General features: G+C 42.3%; 1 protein-coding gene across 1 annotated transcript in view; it reads left to right on the top strand.

The window, feature by feature from the left end:
* LOC126335883 (beta-1,3-galactosyltransferase 5-like) overlaps nucleotides 1-19,897 on the top strand; it is a 168,295-nt gene that overhangs the window by 13,243 nt on the left and 135,155 nt on the right. The window contains exon 2 of the mRNA XM_049999354.1: nucleotides 10,320-10,423. Within this exon, the coding sequence (XP_049855311.1) occupies nucleotides 10,320-10,423 (104 nt within the window). The remainder of the gene's footprint in view (nucleotides 1-10,319; nucleotides 10,424-19,897) is intronic.

Below are 19,897 nucleotides of genomic sequence, written 5' to 3'. Positions count from 1 at the left end.
GATCTGACAGAAACACTCACGCCGAGGTTGGCTGCTGATTCAAGTGTTTCAAATGGCTCTGAGCACTATGGGACTTAACATCTGAGGTCATCAGTCCCATAGAACTTAGAACTACTTAAACCTAAGGACATCATACACACTTATGCCCGAGGCAGGATTCAAACCTGCGACCGTAGCAGTCGCGCGGTTCCGACTGAAGCGCCTAGAACCGCTAGGCCACAACGGCCCACAGCTGATTCAAGCCTGGTTTCCAACAGGCATGAATGTTTTACACGTGCATCCCCCCATCACTGCCCTTACATGAACGTTTCCACACCCCTTAGTTGAAAAACAGCTATCACGACTTTCAAGATGGTGACAAGTGAAATTATTCGTACAGGGGCTGTGAAACTTTTAGCTGAAGAGCTTATAGTGACGTTGACAAAGAAAAAACGGACTCACATATTTTGGATATGTAAATGGGCATCTCGTTTGGGAACATCAAATGTGCTAAACACATCATTCTGGCATGACGTTAACTTTTCAGAAGATAAACGATCCTAGAGCTGTACTTTCGAACGATATCCCGTACCAGCTCGCATTAAATTACAAGTAACATTGCAGTACCTAGCAACTGTAGTCATTACGCTTTCCGTATTGCATTCCGAGAGCATAATTTCTAAATTTTGATTCATCTGTAACAAACTGAGGATACATCGAAAAATAACGTCTTTTGTACCCACTGTTCAGCTTCGTTTTTATTGTAACAGTTAGCCTAAGATCTGATAAGTAACAGGTGCTGTAAATATACTTTTGTTTTAGCGGTATTGTATATCAACTTGTAACCAAACTCTGTACCACTGTGCAAATCAGTCATTTCTCAGTGATAGGGCCAGTACAAAGACTCTTATATTTACATAGGATTTTAATACGGTCAAAAGTAGTTTTGCATCTCTAACGACACAAATAAATTTCAGTTTCACGGCGATATTTCCGCTCAGAGACCAAAGCAAAAAATTATCAACATTATATTGAAATAAAAGCTTTAAATTGCTGACTGTTCTGCAATAATATAAATCTCAGTAAAGTCACACAATCACATGCAATACTTTTTAACACATTTTGTCACTTCAAACGATAAATAACTTTAAGTGATTATAAAGAGTTGCTGTATGCTAGAATGATATTCTCATCACACTGTTTAAGAACGTTTTGCCACTTTAAAAAATATTTATTTACTTGGTTGAAAACTAATCCCATCGTCCTGGCAAGACGTTAACTTTTTCGTACATTAACGAACTAGAATAGACTGAGAGCAGATCCATCTAGAGCCAGTTCTGAAGCTCGTAGACGATGGTGGGGGAAGCGACACCGTGCAGGAAGTTAAAAGACTTTTAACTGTCGTAAGTTACGCATAAGTTTCCATGTCAGAAAGCAAGTAGGGTGTTTCCACATGTAAGATGACTTGCGCAAGTGGTGTTGGGGGGATGCACGTGTAAGAAATTGATGCCTGTGGAAACTCGGCTTTACACACGTGCACTCCGAGTATTCGATTTTGACCAAAAAATCGCTGATTTAAAACGGCCCTAGGTGGCGAGTTCCCCTCGCACCTCTGCCTCTCGTACGGGCTGAGGAGCGCGTTTGTCTGCGGCCGTCGGGAAGCGGCCTTCCCTCGTTTGTATAGGGCGGAGAGGATTACTGCGGTTTCCTTCTGGCGGTCGCTACGGAGCCTGCGCGTCCACCACAGGTAGCCCACTACGAGGGCTTCATTCGCTGACCCAGATGTGTGATACCGCATAACACAGGCGGCGTTAATGAGTCGGCTTTGGGAATTAACGTGCACAAGCAGCATCAGATGGAAAAGAGAAGGCTGGCTTTATAAAAGGCGAAGTCACTCACACGAGCATTGGACTGTAAGCAAAATACAGCAGTGACCGGAAAGGAAGTTATAATTACATGGAGCAAATGGAAGTCGACAGGGAATCTGGGGATAATCAGTGCGGGTGCGTAGTCCAGCGACAAGCTCTAAATGATATCAGAGCCATTAGCGAGACGAGATGGTTCAAATGGCTCTGAGCACTATGGGACTCAACTTCTGAGGTCATTAGTCCCCTAGAACTTAGAACTAGATAAACCTAACTAACCTAAGGACAGCACACACATCCATGCCCGAGGCAGGATTCGAACCTGCGACCGTAGCGGTCTCGCGGTTCCAGACTGCACCGCCTAGAACCGCACGGCCACTTCGGCCCGCAGCGAGATGAGAAGATCAATCAGAAACTCCGGAAACTAGGTGGATCAGCCACAGAAGTCACTGCCCAGCACACCACGAGAAGCTGAAGACCATCGAAAGAGAATCTCCGGAAAAATCTCTTCAACTCCCAAGCTCTTGGTATCGCTCGTCGTCTCCCCTCCCCTGTATTGGCACAGCACGGAAATCATGTGTCATGTTTTGTCATTGGCTGGCGGAACGTTAGCATCAGCCAACAGGAAATGCCTCCCGGTCCATCTCTTTCTTTCAGTCCCAAGTTCCAGGAAGCCGAACTTCCATTGCTGCGCACGCGTCCCCTGCGCTCATTGTCCTGCAAGATTCCTGGTTGCGACGTGTTTCTAAGTACAACTTTTTAGAGAAAACTCGGGCTGGTCTCCCAGCTGTAGAGACCGGCGCTTCATGTATTGGTTTCCCGTGTTCACTGGGTCGAGCGCAGCAATATGCTTTTCTCGTGTCGAAAGGGTGCTACTTCGGCGAACCCCTTCTGCTAACTCTGAACCGTTCAGAACGAAGCCTAGCGGGATAGACCGGTTCCCGTGTTCCCTCTGCTTCGTCCTCGTCTCCGGCTCCGCAGAAGCTGACAGCGCCGGTAAACACTTAAGCGGTTCCTTTTGTGTGTGGGGCTGGCGCGTCTCGGAGGTGACATACGTCAGGCTGTTTCGCCCACTACATTATACCACTGGCTCCCTCAAACAGAAAGACTTTGTGTCAGACTTGTACTGCTTCTTATGCCACGACTGTAAACATGGATTTTATTCTTTATTACTCAAATATATAGTAGGATATATATCAATGAGTCAGAGGCTCTGCATTTACGCCTACACATATATCTATACTTCGGAAACCACTGTGAAATGCATGGCAGAGAGTACCACTTTTAGGGCTCCTTCCTGTTCCTGTCGCATATGAACAGAGAGGGTGGAGGGGGGAGGTGAGTATGTGTGCACTGCAAGCAATCTTCTTTGTAGATTCATTATACGGGGTGCTCAAAAAGTCTCTCCGCAGTGCCGTATGATTGTTAGCCGCGAGTGCCGTATGATTGTTCGCCTGCCTGGGTTACTTCCCTTCAAGTGGACTCTCCCAACCTTCCACTGTTTCGTTTATCTCAGCCAGCTTTAGTAGTACCGTTGGTGTGTGTCGTTTCGTGTTGACGTAAACGTTTAGGTTTAGTTCCTTTGTTCGTTTGTTTCATTTTTGTCACTGTTAAATTGCTAACCATTCAAGAACGTGTGTTTTTAGTCGAACAGATGTTCAGAGCTGGGGGGTAAATACACAGTTTCAGTTCGTCAAACATTTAATTCAGTTTTCCCAGAGACAACACTGTGCGAGATTTGATTAACAAATTTCGAAGTACTGGTTCATTGACAGAGGCACCGAGAAGTGGTCGTCGTAGCGTTTTGTCTGAGGATAAACTACTCGATATTTCCAATAAAATGACCATGAGTCCGAACAAGTCAGTAAAAAAACTCTCCCAGGAAATCGATGTTGGTGTCGGAACGGCCAACACAGCTGTAAGGAAAAAATTAGAACTTTTCCCATACAAAGTGACAGTTGTGCAATAACTGAAAAATACTGATCATGGCAAGAGACTTCATTATTGTCAATGTTCCAAAAATTTCGTTGAACAAAATGGGTGGGATATTCTCAATGAGACGTTTTTCACTGCTGAGGTGTGGTTTCATTTATCCGGGTACATGAACTAGCAAGATTCTCGTATGTGGAGTACTGCAAATCCATTGTGTGTTCATGAAAAACAAGTTCATTCTCTGAAAATAGGAGTTTGGATTGCAATTTTTAAACGTCGGATTGTGGGTCCCATATTTTTCAAAGAAACAATAAACGCACAACGATACTGCAGTGATATTCTGCATCAATTCATAGCAGAACTTGTGTTAACTGAAGTACTGAAGGGTTATTTTCAACAAAATGTTACAACCTCGCATACAGCTCGCGTTTCGATGTCACTGCTTGCTGATGTATTTGGTGATCGCATAATTTCACAGCGACTTCGGCCTGAACGATCTCCTGACCTAACACCACCTGACTTTTTCTTCTGGGATGCAGCGAAAGCAACTGTCTATAAAAAAAAGGTCCAAAATCCACTGATGAATTGAAAACTGCAATATCCACTTCCACTGCTTCTGTTACAGCTTGTGTTTGGAAACATGATTAGTCGAATTTAATCGTGTATTCAACAATATGGGGGACACTTTCAAAATTTAATATGAAAATTTGTAAGTAAAAATGAATATTCAATAAATTAATAACTTGTATTTCACTGAGTTTCATTTCGGTACATTCACTGCGGCATACGGCACGCGCAGCTAACAATCAGTCGACACCGCGGAGAGACTTTTTGAACACCCCGTATTTTCCTAGTATCCAGCCAATGAATCCTGCCACTTGTTTTACCTACGACTGAACCTATGTGATCGTTCAATTTCATACACCCAAAAATTGTTACCCACAAGTATCTCTGCCTTTTGACGGATCCAAATTGTGACTTCCTAATGCTGTAGTCACGGGATACAACATTTTTTCGTCTTGTGAAAAGCAGAGTTTTATATTTCTGAACAGTGAGAACGAGATTCTAATCTTTGAACCACTTTCACATTGTATCAAGATCTGACTGAATATTTGTGTAGGATTTTTTTTCTTATTTTTTCCAGATAACATCTCGTTACAGAAACGTCGCACGTGGGGAGGAGAACAGTTTCACAATATCGTAGACCGTTGAGTGTACCGTGTTCAAAGATTAATACAATATTACGATCATGTTGGACAGTGTTGCTGGGTGCAATACGTATCCCCACCTTTCACCGTATGAGGGTATGTTATACGAATCTTTGAACACGGTACACTTACCGCCAGTGTTACTGCGGCTCTCCACTCCTTCCCGCAGGTGCGACTTTTCAGGACTGCATTCGGTGCTGAGTTCTTTTTTTATTGCGAACAACTCGCGATCGCTTCCAACAGCGCATGTGGAGGAACTCTGGAACGAGAGGATATTCGGCGAATGGACTGGCCTGTTCGTTCACCCGACTTACATCCCATCGAGCACTTCTGGAATGCACCTACTAAGATGTTCAAAATGTGTGTGAAATCTTATGGGACTTAACTGCTGAGGTCATCAGCCCCTAAGCTTACACACTACTTAACCTAAATTATCCTAAGGACAAACACACACACCCACGCCCGAGGGAGGATTCGAACCTCCGCCGGGATCGCACAGTCCATGACTGCAGCGCCCTAGACCGCTCGGCAACGAAGATGAAGCAGTAGTCAAGTTGACTTCAACGTAAAGATAGTCTCTGAATAAAAGTGTCACTTCTGTTCGTCTCATTGCGTATTTCCTTTAGTTATCTTCCGTAATATACGCAGCAATTATTTCTATCCATTATGCATGTTTCATCGAGCATGTTTCTTGGCAGAGGTGAATCACGTGAAAATTATTTTCGTCCTTAAGTTTTGCACTCCACTGTACTAGTGTGTCTTTATATTCAGTTCTAGCACAACGTGCATGTGCAGAGCCAACGGATTCTCTAAATATGAATAACGATGTTCTTTCGTTATCAGTTACGCACTGTCGTTTAACGAATTATGAGCTTACCGATTATCAGGCCAGAGTTGTGTTTCCATTCAAGACTTCGCTCCAGATAAACTCAATTTGTCGTTATTAAAGGGACAAAATCCACAAATGTAAAGTTATCTTCAGGTATACCACAAAGACGTTTTTACAGGATTTCTGTTTACAAAATATATAAATTGTGAGGTGGATACCGTAGGAAGCTTCGTGAGCCTGTTCGCGGACAATGCTATGGTCAAGAAGGATTACAGCTCCAGAAAGCTGTAACAAAAGACACAAAAATCTGCCGAGTGTCAACTATTGGTGGAGGCAAAGGCAGTTGATCCTGTAAATAAATATAACGTATTGCGTGTAAACTGGCCAAGAGATCCATCACCGTTACGTTACGCTATTTGACATATACCTCTGAAAACAGTAAAACACCTATGAGTAATCGTGATCACATAAAACAAGCTGTAAAAACGCAGATGCCAAGTTGAGATTCAATGGAAGAAATTTATTTAAATTTTAACCCATCCACGACACAAGTGGCTCCAAAACTCTCGTCCCTGAGTATCGTTCATCACTCTGAGACCTTTACCGGTTTAGATTAACAAAGGAAATAGATAACGTCCAACGAAGAGCGGCAAGTTGGGCAACAAATCCCACGACACAGAGCGCCGTCGTTACACGGGACGAGCTGGTTAACGTGATTTGCGCTTTCAGCGCTCTCCAGCAGCTGTTGTCGGCATTATTTAGCTCGCAAATCATGCAGTTTCCTTACGAAATTCACACGCGTAAAGTAGTTGCGTTAACTCTAATAGCGATTATCGAAGCAGAGAGGAGAAGATTCTGGAATCGCCGATGGGTTGATCATCGAACTGTTGATAGAGGAACACTATATAATGCTGTTTACTTACAACGGTCTGAGATACACACTAGTAGAACTTATTCGTTAACTCAGTTGACATTTTTATTCCATTTTACGTTGTAAATTGGATAAAGTTGAGGTGTAGTATACAACATAAGTTTGCGCATGCACAGCAACCATAGTCTCGATGTTGCACGGACTATCTTCGTTCTGAAATAACGTACTGTACCACTTAAATTTCAAGGTCGAGATTCGTTTCGTAATTTCATTCGAGAAGAAGAGGAGTTTTTTTTAAAAAAAACTTCTCACCGTAGTTGCAAGAGGTACTTACTGCCAAATAAAAACTTGAGCCAGTGAATAAACCGGAGATAGGTACATATATTTTACAGAAAGTTTCGTAATAGGAGAAACTTAGAACGTGGAACCTGTGTTTACTTCAGACGTTAAGTGACAGTTACGTTAAAATTTCTGACCACTGGAGAAACATTCCAGCCGTTGCCCTTTGCAAAAAGAATTGCAGCAAATACATTATTTGCAATATATAATGTCGAATTTTGAGATAATTCTTCTATTAAATGAATTATGAAGATCGAAATCTTTTACAAAATAGAAGTTTAAAAAAATAGTGAGGAGGTGGCCACGAACGTTATGCCTCTCTCTCCACAAGTCATGTCTACACGTCGTTATCAGCTGCGCTTCAGCCTCTGTGTATTGCATACACTGTCTAAAGACTGTATCTACAACTCTCATTATTTGATACTTAACATACAAATTGTACCAAAAATACATCACTTTTGACAGATCACCACTGTGCCGTAGCACTGAAACGGTATATTTTCGTAGCACACAAATTATATAATTAACACATCTACTACAAGAAGCCTTTACCTACCGATTTACAGTTTCACATCATTTTATTACAAGAAATCGTAGCTAAAACGACGAGTTTTCGAGAGATTCTCAATTTGCCGGTACTTTTAAACAGCTTATATTCATACTACGTACACGGTGAGAAAGAAAATCCACCAAATACGATTATTAAAGCTTTTTTTATATGTTCCATGAACAGCATGTGTCTTTCTTTTATTCACTTTATTGGCGACGCTATTGGAGTTTAAGTTTTTTTCTCGTTTGCAGCAGCAGTGATGTTAAAATAACTACGCATAACGTTGCACTTCGGCGTTTGTTGTATTGTCCCCAGTGCGAATTTAGAATTGTTGAGTTCCCTGTTTCATTTGTGTATGAGGACGTAAACTTTCTTCCAGTTCTAACTTTTCTGATTTTTTTCAACGTAGTCATTTCACAAGACATATGTGGCAGAAAGTAAACGCCCGTGATTTGTTTTTTAAATGATGTCATCTTCGCCATCATCTATACTATTTATTATAATTTCCACAATTGCAATTAAGACTTTTAAATAGCTCAATCTATTGCGAACATGCTAGTTATTACAATTTACACTGTTGAAATTTAGACTTCTGAATAGTGCAGTCGATGGCGAACATGATTCAACGAGACTGCACTCCTGAAACAACTGTGTCTCGTGATTTACTTGTCTGTTACGTGACAGCGTACACATGTAAGTTCTAAATTTGTGCAAGAGTTTTATTGTTAGCCACAATTGTCACTCACTTAATGTTTGCTTCGGAAGATCATTGTTTCGGTTTTGTCTGTAGCTGTTCCCTTATTAAATTCACTATTAAAATGGCTTATCTGTCATAGTTCGCCTTACATTGCAATCTCTGAGCTGGTTAGAAACGTTTTTGGCCAGCAAATAGCGTACTCATAAGTTTACCGTCCGTGCAGCAAAAGCACCTGAGCTCTCCCTGTCAACTTTCGGTAATTTCGTCTGTATGTAGCGGGTGTCCCAGAAGTCTTCCAAGATGCTTCTCCAGGCGGGTGTAAAAATGAATGTGCTCAACGGAGAATAATAAACGCTAAAATGAACCCCCTGAAGCAGATCTTAGGATCTCTTAATTCAATAAATTACAATGTAAACATAAATGAATAATGAAGGCAACTAACCCCACTAAAAGATAAACGTTGTTCCTGCTTATATATTTATTGTAGATTTTTAAAAAAACCTTTAGATTACAAAGTTTACATTTCCTAAGTAAAATTACAAATCAATTGCCCTACTCTGCCCCTTATTATGACTGCGCAGTCTACTATCTATAAAGCAAAATGACTGACATCATCTACATACCGAACACTAGAAGACACTAATTTCAAAGATGATCTATGGTGATGTGGAACCTAACGTGATCACAGCTGTTTAGCTTTTATAGCCCTAATAAGCCGATGCAATTTGCGATTTCACCGTATGTACCGTGTCCGGTGCGTCGAAGTGATGGTTCTCGTACGCATCTGCGACGGTGGAAGAACTACAGCTGCAAAAAAATAAACTCTTTCAAACACTAGGGCGGTAGAAGGCGGTCCTCTGACTAATATACTCTAATACTGTCTTCCCCTCTCTGTGTTCTACAGTCGAGAAACGCGAATTCCCAGCTACAAGTACGGAGTTCAGATAACGTCTCAACGTAAGTATAGGCGGAGGAAGTGCTCTAAATTACTGAACGCTGCGTACTCGACGACGACTTCCAACCCGGAGGTGAAGTCCAGAATCGTATAGGTTCGCAACACTGCAGTGCCTAACTGTTCTAAAACTCTCCTGTGGGCAAAGACAGCAAGTCCGTCTGTACCACCAAACCTGATATCCAGTGACCGCCACACACGGACGCTCACAACGGAAACCCACGTCTCTCCAGCGCTGGCTTCCCAGCAAGGCTTGGCTCCCCGCCATCGTAATTCTGAAAACGAATCATTTTCCCGAAACCACGGAATATTATCCCTCTCTACAGATTCTTTCGAACGCCGACCAACGATATTTCAGTCTTTTGTCGTCCAGCGCGGAAAGTTTTCGAGGAAAAACATATACTCGTACAATGCTACGCTTCTGAGTAAAAATCCTTGGAAATAACGCAGCCTGCATGGTTTCCGAGGTTCTGCTTCTTCGTTCCTTTCACCTACGTCCAAGATTTTCAGCGTTCGGAAGTATTATCCGGTTATCCTTCCGGCCCCTACTACAATAGCGGCCAGCCGTCACCCTATTGTGCACCAGGGCTCAGGTACCAGGACGTCCGTCAAGCTGCTTCCTGTGTTTAAGCAGGACCAACACCTGTGCGGGCCTTCCACCCAGAGCTTGAGTTCTTCCTGCCGTTTCATTTCCACTGTCGTTCCTACCTCTACTAGTATGATAATAAAGACACTCCGTCACCTTTCATGCAATAAGCGTTAACAATTATTTACAAGGCGTATGTGACAATGTTAGTCTCCTTTTTATATTCACATATACGATGTACAACCTATCACATAATATCGAATTGTGTTTGTAGATTACGGCAAAGTATGTGGATGAGTTCTTGTAAGGTGCGAAATTATAGCCACCTTACAGTTTATACATTCATGAAGTATAAAATATGACATATAGACAAATACTTTTTATCTTGAACTGCAAGTGATATATGCAAGTTTTGTGTACGTACATGCTTACTGTCACTTTGTTACAGGGCCCAGTGACGTAACAACAGCGGAATCGGACGGCATTTGCAGGCAACATGTACCCGAAATAGGGGAGAGCCCAGTGTGTCCTCTGGTATCAGGAGGCACAGTCACCAAAAACAGTCCAGAGAAAATTCCAGACTGACTCCTTGGGACTTCTGCAGCGTAACAGTACGTATGTATGCACACTAAAACGTGACTGTGTTACATGCAATTCAAAATAAAAAGTCTTTATCTATGTGTCATATTTTATCCTTATGAATGTAATCAGGGAAAGACTTCTGGGACACCTGTTACGTTTGATACGTCGCCGACAGAGTAAACTGGTGCCCAGTTTTTTGGTGTCAGCTATAAAGCAATCAACATAATTTTTTTCTTATTCTCTTAACCTTACTTCTACACAGTAATTTTTCAGTGTTATTAAGACCCATTGCTTCGTCTTTTCCACTGGAGTCGCAGTGCCTTTCTTTTCCTTCTCAGGCTTTTTATTTTAACAAATAAATATTATGTGATTTTAAACTCTGTTGACATTTTACACACCTCTGCGGCACTGAGTGCGCTCCCAGATGGACTCTGGAGAATGGACCACTTGATGTTGGAGACAATGTACGTTGCCGCAATTTACGTGATTTCTACGTTTCCGCTAACTACCTTCGTGTCTTCGGGAGGTTAAGCTTCTAGTCTCCCTGCTTACAGCTCCGAGTGGGGAGAGGCAGAGGTTCCGGGTTTTTGCAGTCAGCATTAGCTGGAACAGGAACTTCCCTTCCCAGCTTGATGAGCCCAAAATATGAGCTGCTTGAATAATTAAGCAGTGGTATTCACAGAACAAGGGAAATCAGATTGAAACACTGGCATCAGCCAATGAATCAAGATACCCAGAAATAATTAAATTGGTAAATTCAAATCTATACTCACTCGAGTATTCATGAGCATAAAACGCATAAAATTAACACATGGCTTCTGTGCCTGGATTACGTTACATTTTCTATAAATGAGTTCTGTCGCTCACTCAGTATGGAACAATGTGACGATATCTGGGCTGTAGTTTAGGACAAGCGTGAATAAGAAACTGTATGACACAACGTGTCCTTGGCGTATCCTTCCACTATCAGCCATATTCTAGGAATCAAACTATCTTCCGCTACATGAATTTGAACTGGCTGCACGTGGGTTGAGCACCAAAGCGATTTATCGACCTGGCCACTCATGTGGGGAGGTGAATGGTTACTCGTGTGCACCGCAGTTTGCTTAATCACTGGGAGACACGCGAGCTCCTACACAAAAGAAGTGCTGTTTTCTATTTTTAATCAATTCAGTTGTTAAGGACTCTCAAATGAGAGGTCGATGTTGCTCTATACTTTAAAGATCCAAACTCTCTGCGGGGAACGGATTCATATTACCAGTAAAATGTGTACTCACTTGATCGGAATTTTGTCTGTACAGGTAAAGAGTACAATAAAGGTAAAGGAACCTTTCCGCTGTAGTTACAAGTGTATATTTAGAGACTTTCAGTTGTATAGTGTATTCACGTATGAAGTAGTAATAAGCAGTATTTCTAACTACAGCTTGCCTCAGTTGTGCTCATAGTTCCTCTGCCACTAATAATTTCCCTCCCACAAATGTACGGGATTTGATGCAATACACATTAAATAAACTGCAAACTGATGTCAATACAAGCGCGACTTGTATCGCCTGAAACAGCGCTGCGCGATATGACACAGTGGTTAAGAAAATAGGCAAGCATTCGGGAAGACAGATTCAAGCTGATTTAGATTTTTTGTACTTTTTACAAATCACTTCAAACGTATGCCACAACGTTTCCTTCGGTTTGTCTAGAACTGATTTCCTCCCACATCTTTCTAAGGATCAGGACCAGGTTCATTAAACCATAAGCTCGTCTTCTTTTCACGCGTACCTCGTAACTTTAAGCAGAAATGTATCCGTAAGCAATAATATGTTATTTAGTTGGCTGCTTCACTGCTATATGCAGAGCAATCTTTGCTTGCTATTGAAATAAAATTGTTGTAGATGTGTCATTGCTACCTGGTATTATGAAACCACCGACGTTTCGCTTTCGCCCAAAGTACCGTCGTCGCCTGAAAGACTCTGCTGAAGTTGTGAACTTATCTCATTACACATCTCCAGAGCTGTAGCTGTCTTACGTTCAGAATCCAGTTCTTATAATAAGAGTTGCTCATATCAGAGCTAAGCAGCTGCACAATGTGGATGAGTACTAAGCTGTATTAACGGCAGAATCCCTAGTAGCTGCCTGTATAGTATATATCGTCGTTCTTGTGTGCGAGCTCTTTTAACACTTCAGTCCCCCCTCCTTAGGTCCTTAAGAGACGCTTCACTATTCAGTTTTACTGGAATGGTTTGGAAGTTTTATTTATTATTCCAGATCGCTGTGGCCGACCGGTTCTAGGCACTTCAGTCCGGAACCGAGCGACTGCTACGGTCTCAGGTTCGAATCCTGCCTCGGGCATGGATGTGTGTGATGTCCTTAGGTTAGTTAGGTTTAAGTAGTTTTAAGTTCTAGGGTGCTGATGACCTAAGATGTGAAATCCCATAGTGCTCAGACTCATTTGAACCATTTTTTTAACCCTTCTTCCCGCTTCATCTGTCATTGGTTGGTCCCTATCGTAATAAGAGCGCAGACGGAAATCTTTTCAAATTGTCCTGCCACTAAGTAGCCATTTCATCTGACGGTGTAGGCATCGTACTTCAAAACATGAACATCATTCCTCATCGCACCCTCTCAGCAGCCTCTTTACGATACTCAGTTCAAATATGAGAAATATGGACATCATGCAGTTCCCTTACTCTAATGAAAAATGAGAAGTCTGGACCCCATGCAATAATTTCTGAGTCTGGTTTGATGCAACTCTCCGTGTCCAAACCTGTTTCATCTCAACATAGCTACCGCAACAAACATCCATTACGGTATTTAACCCTATGTCTATCTCCACAATTTCCTCTCACCCTCCCTCCATTACGCATTTTCTTCCATTGCCAAACTGATAATTTCTTGATTACTGAGGATGGAATGCGTCTACCAATCGAACGCTTCTTTTAGTCAAGGTGGGCCATAAATTACTGTTTTTTCCAATTCGATTCAGCCTCGCCTTATATGCAATTCGATCTATCGGCCCATCTAATTTTCAGCATTCTTCTACTGCTCTAAATTTCAAAAGCTTCTTCTTATCTGAATTGCCTATCATCCGCTTTTCACTTCCTAACAAGGCTACATTCCAGACAAATACCTTCGGAAAAGATTTCCTAATTAATGTTAGATGTTAATAAATTCCTCTTTTCCAGAAACGCTTTTCTTGCTGTCGTCAGTCTGTATTTTATATCTTCCCAGTTTCGGCCATCAGCAGTTATTTTCTGCCCAAATAACAATATTCATCTACTATCAGTGTCTCACATTCCAATCTAATTCCCTCATCGTCGCCTTATTTAAGTAGACTACATTCCATTACCCATGTTTTACTATGGTTGAGTTTGATCTTATACCTTCAATTCCCTATTGCTCTTCCACCTCTTTAGCCGTCCCTGACAGAATTACAATGTCATCGGCAAACCTTAGAATTTTTATTTCTTCGTCATGAACTTTAATTCTTTCTCCTATTTTCTTCAAGTTCCTATTCATTGATCTTCCAACTCCTTAGCCATTCCTGACGAATCACAGTGTCATCGGCAAACCTTATAATTTTTATTTCTTCGCCATGGACTTTAATTCCCTCTTTAATTTTTTCCTTAGTTCCCTTCACAGCTTGCTCAATGTATAGATTGACATCAGGACAGGCTAGAACCCTGTCTCACTCCCTTCTCAACTAAGGCTTCCTTTTCATGTCCGAATATTTAACTACAGTATGGTTTCTGTATAATAGTAAATAAGTTTTCGCTCCTTCATTTATCCCTCTTACCTTCAAGTGAACTTTGTCAACAACTTTCTCTAAATCTACAAATGCTTTAAACGTAGGTTTGCCTTTCTTCAATCTTCTTCTAAGGTAAGTCGAAAGGTTAGGATTGCCTCGCGTTTTCCCACATTTCTTCGGTACAGAAACTGATCTTCCCCAAGGTCAACCTCTAACAGTTCCCTCCATTCATCCGTAATTAATTTGTGTCAGTATTTCAACGATGACTTATTAGGCTGTTTCACACCTGTCAGCACATGCATTCTTTGGAATTGGAATTACATTATTTCTGAAGTCTGTGGGTATTTCACCTGTTTTGTACACCAGGGTGGAATAATGTTATCTTGTCTGGCTCTCCGAAGATTCTCAATAATTCTCAGGGAATGTCGTCTCCTCCAGGGGCCTCGTTTCCACTTAGTTCTTTCACAGCACTGTCAAATTCTTCTCGCAATGTCGTATCTCCCAACCCAACTTCACCTGCTTCTTCTTGTACTTCTATAATATTGTCATAGGTATGATTAACGAAAATTTAAAAAAAACAGTTCGATTTCTTTCACTGTTATGCGTGCCAAGATCTGCGGCTTTGCTGCGTGAAAATACCATTATGACGATTTTGCATTGGATAGCACATAACTGCGCACACACAAACGTGTCTGAAGATAAATTAGCAACGCGATAATGTACAATTTTCAGAATTCGTTCTGCCAGACGTTGGCTAGTTTTCGTTACCAAAACATAACATTGTTGTATAAGAAGACATTCCAGTTCAAATGGTTCAAATGGCTCTGAGCACTATGGGACTTAACATCTATGGTCATCAGTCCCCTAGAACTTAGAACTACTTAAACCTAACTAACCTAAGGACATCACACAACACCCAGCCATCACGAGGCAGAGAAAATCCCTGCCCCGCCGGGAATCGAACCCGGGAGTGGGAAGCGAGTACGCTATCGCACGACCTATTCCAGTTACGGACTACCGTCCTGGTGCAGCATGGATACGTATGCCAGTAGATACGTTGGGGAGACGGGCTGTTGCAACAAGTGAGTATTCAGGTCGTTAAAAATTATTACGGGTGAGTGCCCTCAGATCACTTTGATGCACTTAATACATTGGGTTGGAGGGAGGACGGGGGAAGCTCACATTCTAATGAACTGTAGGAAAATTATTGAGATGGCGTGGCTGCTGTCCGACTGTGACAAATGCACACCCAAATCACTGCTGAAAGCTGAATGTCAATGACTCTTCACATTTTGTTACGGGATATTTCCCATTAAGCCACAGTATAATACTATGTACAGTACGTCCACAGATTAACTCCATGAAATGCGCTAGTCGAACGAGCATTGCAACCAGCAATTACGTTTAATACGTTCTCGAGGAGCGTGAATGGTAGAAAAGTTAAACAGACCCTATTTTACAATGTTTGGATGAGCTTCGGCTAGAATTAATTCATGTCGTTAACTAAATTATAGATTACGATCTTCACATTATTATCTGTGTTCTTAAATGAAAGCTCGCCTTTGCCTCATATGCAGTATTGAACATACGAGGTAACACAAAATAATGGGCAATTTTGCAACGTGTTGTGGCAACACTGCGAGGTATGTGGCACCGAATGAAATATAGAATTCTGCTCGCACTATCTTCCCATTTAGTAAACAGGGAACCTGATGCAATGAAACGGTGTGCAGCGTGACTTTGCGGTAGAAACTTATTACAAGAATAAAAGTGTGGAGGCCGCGCAGCCGGCCGTTGTGACTGAGCGGTTCTAGGCGCTTCAGTCCGGAACCGCGCTGTTGCTGCGGTCACAGGTTCGAAACCTGCCTCGAGCATGGATGTGTGTGATGTCCTTAGGTTAGTTAGGTTTAAGTCATTCTAAGTTCTAGGGGAGTCATGACCTCAGGTGTTACGTCCCACAGTGCTCAGAGCCATTTGGAGGCCGCGCATCGACAATTTCGGCGTCATTTCAATATCGGACGGCATACAATCAACACCTGGGTCCGCAGTTCTGAAGCTACGGTTTGTGCAGTGAAGAAGCCAACCTGCAAGGAGACCCCGAACCACTCATAAGGAAGATAATATCGAGGCTGTGCTAACTGCTTTCGTAAGAAGCTCACAGCGCTCTGTTCGTCGTCAGGCAGAGTACCTACAGTTACGTCGTTTGAGTGTTCAACGAATACTGAGAGTGGATTTAAAGTTCCATTCGTACAAACTGCAGGTCGTTCAGCAACTTCAACCTGATGCGTAGACAATTTGCTGAACTCATGTTAGTGAAAGTGCACGACGTCGACAATTTCATTATCAACCTGTGGATGTCGGATGAAGCTCACTTCCAGCTCTGTGACTTTGTCAAGAGACAGAATTTTCGCTATTGATCTCCACAAAATCCACGTCAGCTTCAACGATCGCCTACTGAGACCTGTTTGGTGCGCCTTGTCACCGATTGGCGTTATAGGCCCCCATTTTTTGAAGATGATGATAGGTGACCAACCACTGATCGGTACGTTGCCTTGACATAAAGTTGCGCATGAACTGCCTCATTTTCCTGCCAACAGTTGGTTTCATCATGACGGAGTAACGGCACATATGACATGGATATCGATGGGATATGTGCGACTACTGTTTGGTTACCGTGTCATTTCGAGGCACGGTGATATTGCGTGGACCCCTATATCGCCTGAGCTGACAGCGTGTGGTTTTTCTTCTGGGTCCGTCTTAAGAGAGCGATTTACGGTACTCGACCTACTACCACCGAAGAACTTAAAGCAAGAATATGAGAGGAAATCTGGATTCCTCCTGAAATGTTAGGTCGAGCCGTGCATAAAAGACATTCCTATCAGGCTGCAGGAGCGTGTGCACAGAGAGAGACCTCATCTATAGCACGTGATATTCAAGAAATAAAAAAGCGCGTGACATTCAATACGGCATCCTCTATGCAATGCATTGACATAACTAAAAATGTGTAAAGAAACTCTGCTCATACATTAACCTATATTTTAAAATTTGCCGTTCTTTTGACTCACCTTGTAGTAAGTATTATTCAGGACACCAGTATATGAAGCCTTGGCTGAAATTATGTGCTGGATCTCTGAACTACCATAGAACGTCTAAGTTACAGATCAAAAGGTACATTCTGTTGTTAACTTCTTCATTCTTCCAAAAACTACAAATGTTCTATGGGGAACGTTGCATCGGACAGTCTTCCATGGTAGAAGGGATGTAGTAGTTATACCCTCTGCGTGGGCGAGACTGCTAAGACGTGTAAGTGAGGTGGCGCTTGATGCAGGGGTAGTCGGTTGGATATGATGGATAAAAGAATTTTCATCTCCTGGAAATTATCATTAAGGCGGACAGGTGGCAGTGTACTTTTGCTAACCACCATGGTCTGCACCTCTGTCCTCTATTACAATGAAACCTTCCACAAAGTCTTATGGAAGCAGGACGTAGTACATTGCTTACGATGATACGTTTTTTGTAAGGCTAGGTCTCACGGCAGCTGATGACGTAAATCGAAATACTAAAGCGGCAGTAGATGGTCCATAATTTTTTTTCAACGTTTAATCATCCCACAATCAGGTGATAACAAATCTGCACTTTTGGTATTTTTGTTTGCGTCTTATTCATAAGTCCGTCACATGAAGTAAACTACCACATCAACAAGGCCGTATTGGTGGAGAACGTTAACAGAGAACTACATCATGCAGCACCTGTAAGCAGCTGGTTATTTATAGGACTATTTCAGATTTAGAGACGGATATGTGAGAAATAGCACAAGTAGAGTAATAAGTAAGAGATATTTTTAAAAATACAGTCTGTGTGCAGCATATTCATCCTTTTGGAAAAAGAAAACTTGATATACACTGAAACGCCGAAGAAACTGGTATAGGCATGTATATTCAAATACAGAGATATATAAACAGGCAGGCGGCAACGCCTGTGTAAGACAAAAAGTGCCGAGGTAGTGCAGTGGGGATTTTTTCGTACGACCACTTCACGAGTGAACCGTGAACATCAGGAATTCGATAAAACATCAAACTTCCAACATCCCTGCGGCTGGAAAAGGTCCAGCAAGAACGGTATCAACGACGAGTGAAGAGAATCGTTCAACGTGACGTAAGTGCAACCCTTCCGCTATTTGGTGCAGATTTCAATGCTGAACTATCATGTCAGCGTGTGAACCATTCAACGAAACATCATTGATATGGGCTTTCGGAGCCGAAGGCCCACTCGTGTACCCTTGATGACTGCACGACATAAAGCTTTAAGCCTCGCCTGGGCCCGTCAACACCGTCATTGGACTCTTGATGACTGGAAACATGTTGCCTGAGTCTCGTTTGAAATTGTATCGAGTAGATGTACGTATACGGGTATGGAGACAATATCATGAATCCATGGATCCTGCATGTCAATAGGGGACTGTTCAAGCTGGTAGAGGCTATGTAATGGTGTGGGGAATGTGCAGTTGGAGTGAAATGAGGCCCCTGATACATCTAGATACGACACTGACAGCATCCTGTCTGATCACATACGAGGTGCGACAATAAACTAATGAGACTGATTTTCTTTGCAGGATGTGGCAACCCTGCAGGCTTGCGTAGGCACAATATGTTTGACCTTGGTCTATAAGCTGCTTCTAGTCCAAACGGCACATCGATGCAACGGCTCAGTCGTGAGTTGTGCTGTAATAAGTTAAAACGTGTTGGTGTCTCTCGTCACGGAAATGGAACCACATAATATTCCGCAATGGTATACCATTTCTTTTTGCTTTAAAGTGGGTGAAAACACGCCGACAACTTACGGTAACTTTCAGAAGGCTTTTGGAGAGGTGGGTATGTCAAGAGCTCAAATTTTTTGTTGGCATAAAATGTTTAGTGAAGGCAGAACGAATGTTGAAGATGAAGACTGCAGTGGACGACAGTCAACCTCACGGACGGATGTCAATTTGGCCAGGGTGCGTGAACTCTACGATATGATCGAAGATTATCCATGAAAATGATTGCAGAAGAACTGAACATCAATCGAGAAATGGTTCGTCTAATAATAACTGAAGATCTTTGGATTCTGCATCATGATAATGCGCCATCCCATAATACTCTGTCAGTACAGCAAATTTTAAACTCAAAACAATTTTCAGTACTACAACAGCCACCTTATTCACCAGATATCGCTCCGTGCGACTTTTTTCTATATCTAAGAGTCGAAACGGCGGTCAAGGGACACAATTTTCAAACAACACAAGATGTCCAAAACGCTGTGACGAGGGTCTTGTAGGATATTACAGAGGATGAGTTCCAGAAATGTTACCATCAGTGACAGAAACGCTGGAAAAAGTGTGTGCAATCAGAAGGGAACTACTTTGAAGGAGACAGCCGCGCGGGTTTAGCCGAGCGGTCTCAGGTGCTGCAGTCGTGGACTGTGCGGCTGGTCCCGGTGGAGCTTCGAGTCCTCCCTCGGGCATGGCTGTGCGTGTTTGTCCTTAGGATAATTTAGGTTAAGTAGTGTGTACGCTTACGGACTGATGACCTCCGCAGTTAAGTCCCATAAGATTTCACACACATTTGAACATTTTTTTAAGGAGACGACACTAATATTGACTAAAACAGTAAGCAACATTTTTTTCCACATCAGTCTCATTACTTTCTTGTCGCACCTTATACATCCATTCATGTCCATTGTGCATTCCGACGGACGTGAGCCATTCCAGCAGGACAATGCGACAGCCCACA

Source organism: Schistocerca gregaria, chromosome 2, assembly GCF_023897955.1.
Source record: "Schistocerca gregaria isolate iqSchGreg1 chromosome 2, iqSchGreg1.2, whole genome shotgun sequence".
NCBI classification, from domain to species: Eukaryota; Metazoa; Arthropoda; class Insecta; order Orthoptera; family Acrididae; genus Schistocerca; species Schistocerca gregaria.
This window is presented reverse-complemented; position numbering and strand designations above follow the sequence as displayed.